The sequence below is a fragment of the Symsagittifera roscoffensis genome, chromosome 2 (assembly GCF_963678635.1).
Source record: "Symsagittifera roscoffensis chromosome 2, txSymRosc1.1, whole genome shotgun sequence".
NCBI lineage: Eukaryota > Metazoa > Xenacoelomorpha > Acoela > Convolutidae > Symsagittifera > Symsagittifera roscoffensis.
Window position 1 is genome coordinate 10,494,547 of NC_087063.1, and position 12,451 is coordinate 10,506,997.

Sequence of the window (12,451 nt, forward strand, 5' to 3'; positions counted from 1 at the left end):
TTTCATAGCGACTTAAGTTTTTTAGCAACCAAAAAATTCCATGAAGACATTTATAGGGGTTATTTTAAGTTTTTTGTAGTTTTTGAGGGAAGTCTTTACAAACGCTTACGCTCAAATGTTTTTTTTGGATCTTTCCGTTAATGGCCTCTCCCCTTCCCCAGCCTATAGCCCACTTCCCCATTTTGTCAATTTTTAACCGACTTCCACCCTATCGTTGTGCTTTTATTCATAAGTGGATAGAAGCAAAAATATCTCCATATTTTGTTCGTGTTGAGATAAGCGCTGCGTAAAACTACGAGCTATTTTTAAAAGATATACATGCTCTTTTTTTGAATCGACCAAAGTGATTTTACGGATTTGACATTTTCTGTGCAAGTTTAATTGTTTTCATCCGCGGGAGGGCGAAGGGTATTATGGGAAAGATTTATTTGGTCTTCAATCCAACTTTCAATCCAATTTATCTACTGTAAGGAAGGAAATAACACTCTCCGATTAAGAAAGTATCTGTGGCGGAAAGGCAGTGAGTGACTTTTATTTTTTTTTGAAATAGAAATTGATTTATAGTTTTTCCAGTGGAACGAAAAAATTGCCTAATGAATCAATTTTCTCAAATTTGGTTTTTTTTATGGAAAAAGAAAAAAATACTACTCTTGGGATTTAAAACTTTTCGGACTTAAAAAGCTCTAATAAAAACTGTTTTTCAAAAATTTAAAGACGAGTTTTATTCACAAGCAAGATGATTGTCTTTTTTGTTTTCCTGAGTTTATTTTTGTTTTTTCAACTATATAGCAGATCTAACATATCAGCATTGTCCATCCATAGCTATATTCTAACTAGTTGCAGAAAAAAACTTGAAACAATGAAAAATTCAATAGATTTTGTGGGCTGATAATGACGTTGATACCGGCAATGTCGCCACCAGCGAAAAGAAACAACATGATAGTTGACGAGGGCAGTGATTGTTGCGAGCAATAGAAAATTTTAATACAAACAGCTTAATTGTTTTAAATTATATCTGTATTAATATATTTTTTTATTCATGGGGTACAATTTAGACGGGGACTGCTCCAAACATTTAAACATCGAAATGATCTTCGTTTTGAACGTGCAACCACCTAAAGCTATCATTCAAATATTTTTCAAAAAATTGAAGACGAGTTTTATTCATAAGCAAAAAGATTATCATTTTTGTTTTCTTGAGTTTGTTTACGTTTTTTACCTTTATAGTAGATCTAACATATTAATCCAGCATAACCATCCATGGCTATATTCTAACTAATTGCGGAAACACTATGGAAAGCTTGAAAACAATGAAAATTTTGGTAGATTTTGTGGGCTTATAGAGACGTTAATAACGGCAATGTCGCCACCAGCAAAAAGAAACAACATGATAAATGACGAGGGCAGTGATTTATGAGAGCAAGAGAAAATTTTAATACAAACAGCTTAATTGTCCTAAAACCTATCTGTCTTTCGAATTTTTTCTTGTTATTTATGGTGAACAATTTAGAGGGGGACTGCTCAAAACCTTTAAACATTCAAGGATCTTGTTTTTGAACATGCAATCACTAAGAGACATCATTCAATTTTTTTTCAAAAGTTGAAGACGAGTTTCATTCACAAGCACCAAAAAGTGGTATTCTGTGTTCTTGAGTTTGTTGACGTTTTTTCAATACTTAGTGGATCTAACATATCAATCCAGCATTTTCTACCGATGGCTAAATTCTGGCTTGTAGCGGAAAAACTACGGGAAGCTTAAAAACAATGAAAATTTCGATATATTTTGTGGGCTTATAGAGACAATAAAAACGACAACTTTTCCACCGGCAAAAAGAAACATCAAAATAGTTGACGAGGGCAGTAATTGATGCGAGCAAGAGAAAGTCTCAATACAAACAGCTTAATTGTTCTAAAACACATCTGTCTTTTGAAGTTTTCTTGTTAATTACGGTGAACAATTTGAAGGGGACCGCTCAAAAGCTCCAAACATTCAAGGAATCTTGTTTTTGAACGTGCAATCACTAAAAGCCATCATGACCGACTTAAACTTTTTGTCGACGATTTTGATGATCTAACGATAGCTGTTTGCCTTTGTGAAAACATGATCGGAGAAAAAACCCATCAGATAATTACAACCTTAAAGCATTTGACAAAACAATTGTCAAAAATCAGATAAAAAGTGCGTTTTAGGTGGAAATTGCTTTGTAAGGTCCAATGTGAAGCATTGCCAGAGGATAGTCTGCAAAATTAATTTGGAAAAGTGAGTCATCACTCTTGTTAAGGGAATATTGTATACTTGTAAAAGTTTGCGTTGTATACAACCTTTCAAACAGCAGGTTTTGAAGTGTTACTTATTGATAGAGACGAAATAATTAAAAGCTGAAACGTTAACTTGCGTTGAGTTCGATGTTGATAGATAACCTCAATCCAATAGGTCCCATGACCAAGTCTTACGATATCACACTCTTTTAAAACGCTATGATTTTGACATAATGAGTTTTGAAGTGTACTCGCGAAACGGCTTATAGGTCTTCATGAATCGGTCCTGTTATTGCAACATCTTATGCCATGGTGTGAAAAATTAAAAAGTCATTTAGTGATCATTATTCATTATTAGCGGAGCTTTATATTGAAAGCACAAAATAGTTTTAAAAATCAAGATCAAATTTACGTAGAAGTTCATTTATTGATCCTCATTCAATATAAGCGGAGGTCTATTTTCAATCAAAAAAATTGTTTCCGAAATCTGGAAAATTTTTACCAACAAAAATGTTTGGCCACTAAAAACCTCGAATCTTTTTAAATTTTTTGTGCGTCTTTTTTATCAATTTTTTTTCATTTTGGTCGATTTGGGATAGAAACTCAAATTGACTGAAAAACAAAATCTGCGTTAAGTTCAATTGATTGGTTTTTGTCTTTAAAAGCACTTCTCTCAACAAAATCCAAGCCAAATGGATTAGAGATGGTTTCGATCGCAAAATTCAATTCCAATATGTTGCTAAATGCATTTTTCAGTGCTTCAATCAAATGCATGGAAGATTTTTAGGAAGTAACATAAAACTCGACGTGGAATAAATTGAATTTTTTTTGCTAGTTTTGTTAAAACATTGGTTTCCTCAACTCAAAATAAATTTGCCACCATCAACTTTTTCCCTTACTTCGAAAAATCTTTTGCACCAATTGACGAATGGGAGTATAATAAGTCAATATATAGTTTAGAGAGCAAAAGTTCTGTTGATCATGATGGATTAAATAATAAATTGATAAAAACTGCTGCACCAGTCAACCGACAACCCTTATCGCACACTTCTAACAGTCGTTTCTGTGTATGTAATTTTCCCAATCAGTTTAAATTTGCTAATGTAGTTACCTTGTGGAAATCAGATGATAAGTTTGACCCTAATAACTATACGCCGATCAATCTATTGCCAACATTGAGCAAAGTTTTTGAAAAAATTGTATGAAAAAGATGATTCGGTTCGTTGAAAACAAAATTTTCTGTCAATCCTAAAATTTGGTTCCAGAAAAATAAATCATGTTCTTATGCAATTTTGTCGATAATAAATGACCAAATGACTGAAAACGTCGCCAAATTAGTGAAAATATTATGAAATTAGATATTTTTTGTTTTTCAAAAAAGCTTCCGACCTGGCTGATTACAACATTTTGTTAACAAAACTGGAACAATATGGTTTCCGTGGTATTATTTCGAAGTTTCTTTTTTAGAGATGGTCCTTTTTAGAAAGTTGGCCTTTTCTTATAACACAGATAAGCGTGTGTCTTCTATGAAAAATTTCAACTGCGGAGTTCCGCAGGGGTCAGTATTGAGACCATTGCTTTTCATAATAAATTAACGAACTTCTTGATCAATTGTTTACACGCAAGCTACTCCTTTTGCTGACGATACATCTACTGTAGCAACTACAAAACAAGTTGCAGGGCATTCAGATATCCGGTTCGTTATAAAATCCGCAGGTGACTGTTGGAAAGCTAATGAAACATTTTTCAAACTTGCATATGCTTCTATATGTGTTTTGCAAGTCCGGTCCGCCAATGGAGCTTGACTTTGCATCGCAAAAAGTTCAGGAAGACGAGGATTTAAAATATCTCGCGGCTTCCATTAATAAAAAAAATGACTTTTGTTAACCATAGTGATCATGTATGTAGAAATTGGCACAGCTCAAAGGTGAACACTATTTTGCGAGACATTTGTTTTCTAAGTCTCTTATTTTCAAAAAAATTTGCGCTTTATCAGTTATAAACTCTGGATTTCTGATTGCCTGGGCTTTGTCTGAAACGTCTCTTAGCAAAGTTCAATTAATGCAGTAACAAATTTTAGAACAATTTTTTTTTCAAACGAAAGTTTGATTAATCAAAATGGTATTTTCTTGACTACAACTTTGATACTGTTTTCGAATTCTTTCACGAACGAATTTTCACGGTGGTGGTTATACAATATCTTGGAATATCTGTTTGTAAATTACTTGACTTGGATTCTCTCGCAAAGAAGTGAGAAACTCGATCAAACAATAAAAGTATTAGGAATCTGCCAGTAGTATGCAGTGAATCTAGAAAAAAAACTGTAGGTTTTTAACTCATTAAAGCGTACAAGTTTTCGGCAATGAATGATAAGTCTTTGGAAATTGCAAGTTGTTAAATGCGATCTTTACTTGAAACGCTGGAAAGAGAATTTGCCTGATAAATCTTTGGAAATTGCAAGTAGTTCAATGCGATCTTTACTTGAAACGCTGGAAAGAGAATTTTTTAACAGATAACGAAACCTTGACGCAAATGTTTTTTTTCAATCTTGCACGTTTTGCTTGGAGTTTTTCCCCTCTATACTACTATCAGTTTCAGTTTCCTATGGATTACATCAAGAGCCAATGCGCTCGTCGTATAATGACTTTGCGTAACATTCATTGTAAAGATTTGAAATTCAATTGCTTGAATTGATGTATATTGATATTTTGCCATACAAAATAAACTACATTAGAGTTGATAAAATTTTTTAGTTAAAAAAACGAGAGCCAAAAAAGTTTTCCTGGCGCAATTACATATTAAAATTGAGGGGGAGAGCGCTGCGTAAAAGGCTAAACCTTAAACAAAATCTTCAAGAAAGCACCCGAATGGGCGCTCGGAAAACGTTTCGTAACTTTTCACTTGAGGCGTGCATCATCTTGGAATTTTGGCAAAGTATGTTTCAACAGTGCGGAAAAAAATGACATGAAACTTCAACATAAAAAAGAATAACAAATTTTTTTGTATTTTTTAATAAGAGCATTCTTTTCTAAATTCTACTTAGAAAAATTCAATTTTTTTTCATGAGCTTAATTGGCTTTTTACTTCCCCTCCCACCTGCAAGTTTTTACATGTAAATTTGTTGATTACATTGTCCGATTGCTATAAAAATTTGCATACCGACTAATAAGGCCATGACAAACATATTTGGTCTGCATACTCAACCTCGTAAAACCACTCGTTACACTAATATATTGAAGGTCGTGTGAGGTGGGAGGGGGTCGGAAAAAGAACCGCTTAATTATTTCATTTCACTGTTTTGTGTTTGTTTTTCAAGAATGGTTTTTAAGACTTGCTTATGCCAATTGTCATTGAGTAAATTTGAGGTTTTTTCAGGAGGAAGCAGACGTGTCAAAATTTGGTTATTGAGCATGATGAAACTTATTTTTATTTTTCAACAAAGAGTTTTCCCGCGGTTTGACATAGGATTGCTTTTATGTTCTTTCAAAACCTCAGGAAAAATAGCCTTTTCAATTTTTTCTTAGGTTTGTTCAAATTACCCGCCTTGATAACAAATTTTTTGATTGATGTGTTCGCATGCAACGTAATGCGTTACATCGTTAGATTTTAATACATAGCTGTATGGCTCATAAGTTGAAAAAGACTGCTTGCATCAGGGAAAAACCCTAAATGTTTCAACTGTCCTTTTACATGCAGAAATGGGTTTTATGAAAAATCTTTATCACTGTTTCAATTTATTTTTGAGTCGGCGAACTTAGTTCACTCTCACATATGTCGTGATGCTTGTTTCTGTTTTATTTTTCAGGGGAAGTCTTAAATAGGTCTCAATTTTGATTTTTCGCGATTTTTGTCCAAATAGGGTCTAAGTTTTTTTCTTCCAAATAGGGTCTAAATTTTTGTCCGAAAAGATTCTTTATAGTTTTCTGGGAGCGCTCGGAAACTAAATTTGGTCGACCTAAAAAAGGTCGCCAAATTTTTCAAACGTTTTTCAAAATCCGCCTCCCCCTGCCACTCGAGAAAATCCTAGGTCCGCCCTGAAAATAAACATTTGGAATTTATTGTTCAGCGTTCTGGTATTACGTAATTAAGTGCCTAATATTTGTTGTTCATGCGATTGTAATGTTCGTATGGCCAATACGATGAGAAATTAATATTGTGATCTGTAACTAAAGGATTGAAAGTTCGAGGATTGAAACTTATAGCTGTATGGCTTATAAGTTGAAAAAGACTGCTTGCATCAGGGAAAAACCCTAAATGTTTCAACTGTCCTTTTACATGCAGAAATGGGTTTGATGAAAAATCTTTATAACTGTTTCAATTTATTTACGAGTCGACAAACTTAGTTCACTCTCACATATGTCGTGATGCTTGTTTCTGTTTTTATTTTTGTCCAAATAGGGTCTGAGTTTTTTTTTCCAAATAGGGTCTAAATTTTTGTCCGAAAAGATTCTTTATAGTTTTCTGGGAGCTCTTGGAAACTAAATTTGGTCGACCTAAAAAAGGTCGCCAAATTTTTCAAACGTTTTTCAAAATCCGCCTCCCCCCTGCCACTCGAGAAAATCCTAGGTCCGCCCTGAAAATAAACATTTGGAATTTATTGTTCAGCTTTCTGGTATTACGTAATTAAGTGTCTAATATTTGTTGTTCATGCGATTGTAATGTTCGTATGGCCAATACGATGATAAATTAATATTGTGATCTGTAACTAAAGGATTGAAAGTTCGAGGACAAGCAGAAATAGTCTTTTCTTTCTCCGATAGTCGAAAGACTTGGGCGGATTTAGGGGGGGGGGGGGGGGGGGTGGCAGTTTTTCTCACAAACTTAAGTGTTCCTCCTTTGTTTTTTTTTTTCATGACATCCATTTTCGACCAACCAACCTTAAAAATTTTTTTAAAGCGCCTTTGGCGGCGCCATTATATTTTAACTATGAAGGAGAGCGCGCGCAACAAATCAATTTTTCGGCAACATTTTCAAAAAAAAGTGCGCTAAAACGCATTTTTGACCTCATTTTCTAAAGTTGCGGCGCTACATTTTTGTCAAAATAGATTCTTAAAAAAATCATAGATCCGCCCCTGCTTAGTAAAAAGTTTTAGAAAACCTAGTATAACAGTTTGATATGATTATTTTGGTGTTTCAGTACAACGAGGTGTACCGAGACGTGAAGCCGAAGCGAGATGCTCTGGTGGCCGCAAACAAGGAGTTGGCAGCCGCACGGGAGAAGCTAAACACCCTCACAGGCCTGATCAAGGTCAGTTGAAAGTAGTTTCAGTCGAACTTTGAAACGCTCAAGTTTAAGTCGAGTTTTGAAACGTTCAAGTTTTAGTCGAGTTTTGAAGCGCTCAAGTTTTAGTCAGACAGTCAGACCTTAGGATAATTGGATCAGGCATGAACTAAAAAATCACAGCAATTGAGACGGAAAATAAGAGGAAAAAGTAGAGGAACTTGTTTTGTTCTGTGTGTTGTAGGCGCTGGACAAGAACTTGGCGGATCTGGGGAAGCAGTACGAGGCTGTGAGTAGTGAAAAGCAGAGATGTCAGAAGGAGGCAGACCTCACTGCACACACTGTCCAGCTGGCCAACAGACTCATCTCTGGACTCGAGAGCGAAAGTGTCCGCTGGAAGGTTTGTTAGTTAACACTAATCAAATGCCACAGAAATAAGATCTATTTACCAACTTATAGACCAAAATAGTCAAGCAAACGCGTTTTCAGGTAGTTTTCTGTTAAAACGCTTGCTTGTTCAATAAGTAAATTCCGACAACAAGTGTAACTTAATCTTACAAAGTGAAATCCAAGAGTGATGATAGAGGTCAACCAAAGGTGACAGACAGCACCAAAGGCCCGGACTGTCAAGAACGAATTAGCACCACAAATGAAAGCTGATTGATGGCTAGAACTAGAGAACCCCCATGAACTGAGTTAGCGTCATATGACATTCCCCCTTCGATAAATGAAAAACTTTAAATGAATGAAATAACTGATAGATGTAGATTGAAAAATATACAACACAGTGGCCATCATCACTGATTGTTAGATTTTTAAATAATGAACAAGTTTTTTATTTACGGGTTTTGAACAACTAAAAAACCACTCAACCAGTGATAAGGTTTTGAGTTTTTGACCGCACGCTGGTCAGCCCTCTCCCTGGGCTCACGGCATTATTAAAGTTTTTCACTTTTGCTTATTTTTCTCCGCTGTATCTTCTTTATTGGATATGTTCTCTATCATTAACCCACCCATCTTGGTAACCGAAGTTCGTTTGCGTCCACTGCGTCGCGACGCCGTCTCATCCTGGCTGTCTTCTCGGCTGCTATATGAAACTTATCGAGTTTGTCGTGCTTTTCGTTTCTTATCCGCGGGTGCCGATTTCTGAGGATGCCAGAATCGTATCATTGTCACTCCCAGTGTCGAGTGGCGGTTTTCCCATTTTTGCTGATTGTTCCTCTCCGCCTCGTTTTTCGTTCAGATCATCGCCCTGTTGTCCGTTTGGATCCCTTGTTCCTCCGTTCCTGTGCCTGCCCCTCTGGTGTTGTTGCGATTCGTTTGCCCGTTTTGCCGAGATAATTGGCAGGTTGTCGCTTTCATCAGTTTTTGAGCCACTGTTTGGAACGAATCGTCGCTCCGATCGTTTTCGTTGTTTGGGTTCGACTTCGGCTTTCTTTTTATTTCGTTGTCTTAATTCCTGCGGTGTCGGCGCTGCTGAATAGTTCCTCATGGTCTTCTTAGATTGTGGTTTCGTTGCCACACCCAATTTCCTAAGCCACAACCCCGTTGTTCAGCGTAAGCGTATAGGCACTTTTTGATTTCATTTTTCAATGAATTGATTTATACCTTTTTAGGTTCCGATTTCCGGTCCGCTGATAGAGTGAGCCGGACGGCCCTGGTTGCTCAGTTTGTGCCTTTGGCTTCAAGATCGCCGTTTCATCGTCTCGATCGAGGATTTGCCTGTCGGTGAGCCTACGCGGGTGGCTTTTATGTTTTGGATCGTATGTGAGATCCGACCTCACGCCCCAGTTGGTTTCTGCGGGATGTGGCATATCTGTCACGCTCGGCTCAGCTTCATCTAAACAACTAATCTTCGTTTTAGTCACTCGAGCCCATTTTAGATTTTGAAAGGATTGTTTTTTCGTTCGATTTCTTAGCACAGTACTCGCTGCCTTGATGCGCCTCGAATGTCGAGATTTTCAATGTAGCAATCTTTAAAAAGCTGAGGGCACCATGGGCCCTTTCGACTATTTTCTCCAAGGGTTCTGAATGGTTTTTTTTCCTGCGAGAATGTTAAATCAATATTTTTAGGCTAGCGATGGTACGCTCTACACATCCGTTTGCGCGGCGATCATTTACTGGCGATTATTTGATCTCGATGCCCTCCCCGTTGCAGAAGGCTTGTAATTAGTTCGACATAAAACTCGTTCCCTCATCCACGTGGATTTTCCTCGGTACTCTGTGATATGCTATTAGGCATTTTTTTAAAAGAAATTTCAGGATTTTATCTGATCAGTTGTTTCCACAGATCATCGTGGACGGCCAACGTGAGAAACGATCTACCGCAACTAGTACCTACTTCTTAGATTCGTTCAAGTAGTTAATGTGACCCCAAAAATCAAGTTGAACCGATTCGTTTGGTTCTTTTGGCTCAGTTATTTTCCCGAACTGGTTTTTACTTAAAGCGGTTTTAGATTCATGCCGGCGGCTGTTTATTCGGCACAATCTTCTGCTATCGAGGCAATCGAATGGTAATTATTAGGATACCAGACTTCCTTGACGGCATCAAAAATATTCGTTTTCCCGCGGTGGAATGCGTGTATCCAGTTGTTACTTGCGCTACTAAGGTTCATAGGGACAACAAGTTTTTCATTCATCCAAAGAACATTTTCGTTTAGTTTAAAATCGTTTACAAATTGGGAGTAAAACCGATTCATAGCAAACACTTTTTCGTGGAATTTTCGATCTTTTGTTTTAATTAAGTCTCTGATTGCAATGAGTTGTGGGTCGAAAGCGTTTTGCGATTCAATAAATCATAATTTGATTAATTCGGTAAGGGAAGTGATTTTGCTCACAATTTTACATCCCTCTGGAACAATTGATAAACAAAGATTATTGAGCTCCACTGGTGGATTCATTTCGCCTTTGAATGCCGAAGGTAATGATAATGTAGTAATACTTTTCATCGATCTAGTTTCTTTAAAAAACGCCTCTATGTTTGAAAGTGTTGGTAATTCTTCTACTTCATCACCACTACTAATTAAGCTCGGTTTTTTTTAATCTCTCCTTTTTTCTAAGCTCCATTTTTATTTGAATGTTTGAATCCAACTTTTCCGAGTGACTATTTTTGACTGAGTAATAGCACCGACTAAATTCTCGTTCGTATTGCGTAACCGTCGGTTTATGCATATTTCTTGCTTCTGATTGGCATTTCCGCTCGCATGACTTGACTCCTTCTACTGGCATGTTGCGCGACGAAATTTTACATGTTTCATTTCTATTAATAGATGACTGGCTATTAATAGCAACATTAGGTCACTTGGATGTATTATTACGTAATTTAGGTCCCCTGGATGCGCCATTCTTGAAAAAACCGAGAGCGGTACGTATCGATAGAATCTTTGCGACAGTGAACATGTTATCGTATCTACCAATCGGCGTTGCTTCATTGCTCGGGTGTCGCGATAGGTAATCCGCCAACCCAATTTCCGCCCCGGCTTATGTACTTATCGAAAATCGAAGGGAAATAATCGGTCCAACCACCGCGTTAGGTGACTAAACATGGTCTTGTTTTTCTTCTTATTGCCGTTTGAGAGTGAAACTAACTCTTTGTGGTCCGAAATTTCCTGCACACTATATAGTTTCGAACATATAGCCAACATCTCTAATTTATTCGTGGAATACTTTTTTTCCGCGTCGTTTAGGTGCCTTGAGGCAAATGAAATCGGTCTGCAGCCTTCCGGTTTTAACTGCTCGAGTCCGGCGCCTAAAGCCTTATGGTCAAGGTCGCACACAATTCCTAAATCCTTATGATCATTAAACTGGCGTTTTTTAACAATGTTTGCAACTTGTTTCTTTAAATTTACGAATGCTTATTGACACTCCGTCGTCCAGTATTGACATTAGTCGTTGTTTTTGCTTAATAGGGGGCGTAATGGTGCGGAATATTCGGCCAAAGCCGGCAAGTACTTATGAAGACTGTGTATCGACCCGTATAAACTGTTTCAATTGTGATAAGGTACAAGGCAGTCTGAACGTTTTGATGGGTTCTGTCTTCCGCACCAAGAGTGTTACTCTCGTTAGTGTTTTTTTTTGTGTCCCAGCCATTGACATTCCCTATGTGCGAATTTAGATTTCATGAGTTTTAGGGACATATTTTTTTAATCCAATTTCTTCTGAATTTACTCGACGATCGCAATGTGGTCACTTTCGGTTCCCTTGGTAACCACCAGAATGTCATTTATAAACGCATGCGCCTGCGGGAATTCGAAGAGGATGCAATCCATTACGCGCTGAAATTCGACCGGCATCGTGGTTAGCCCATAAAATCTTGCTTTACATATTAGTCGACCGACCTCCAAAGAGGGAAAAATTGCATTGTACACTTGTTTCTGCGCTTAAAGGAAATTGACTGTATGCGTACGTCAATTCCATTGTCAAAAAATTATATCCCCCGGTTTCTTCTCACTGAATGTTTGCCCCATGGTGTGCATGAATTCTTCAATATTCGGCATTTGATAATCTTTTTTGTGCACCTGCTTAATTAGTTCCCTCGACTCGAGCGTTTTTTGATCCGTCCTTTTTCACTGTTATTACAATTGGCGATACAAAATATTTGTCTGAACATTCTTCCAACTTTTCTATGTGACCTTGTTTGATTCGTTTGTCAATTTCGTTATCCACTTTTTGTTGAGCGTTATTGCGACTCGCCGACCCTTCTGTTGTACTGAGGTCAATTTTTCGAAAAATTCCTCCTGCACTTTATAATTTCCTTTTTTCCTACCCTACGAAAAAAGATTTGGAAACTGCTTACTAAAGTAGTCCTGCCTTGAAACCAGTTCCACGTCTTGTCCCAATTCCCCCTTCGGCTCCTCATCAATAGACATGATCTGATCCCCTGGTGTATTTTGGACCAACTGCAGGCCCAACTGTGACCTCACATATCTTCCGATGATAGCTGGCCGATTCCCTCCTTTGACTATTATCTTC

The 12,451-nt window shown here is 37.2% G+C and overlaps 1 protein-coding gene across 1 annotated transcript in view; it reads left to right on the top strand.

The window, feature by feature from the left end:
- Positions 1 to 12,451, top strand: part of LOC134839682 (dynein beta chain, ciliary-like) — a 214,558-nt gene that overhangs the window by 138,380 nt on the left and 63,727 nt on the right. The window contains exons 61-62 of the mRNA XM_063855304.1: positions 7,397 to 7,507; positions 7,725 to 7,880. Coding sequence (XP_063711374.1) covers positions 7,397 to 7,507; positions 7,725 to 7,880 — 267 coding nt within the window. The remainder of the gene's footprint in view (positions 1 to 7,396; positions 7,508 to 7,724; positions 7,881 to 12,451) is intronic.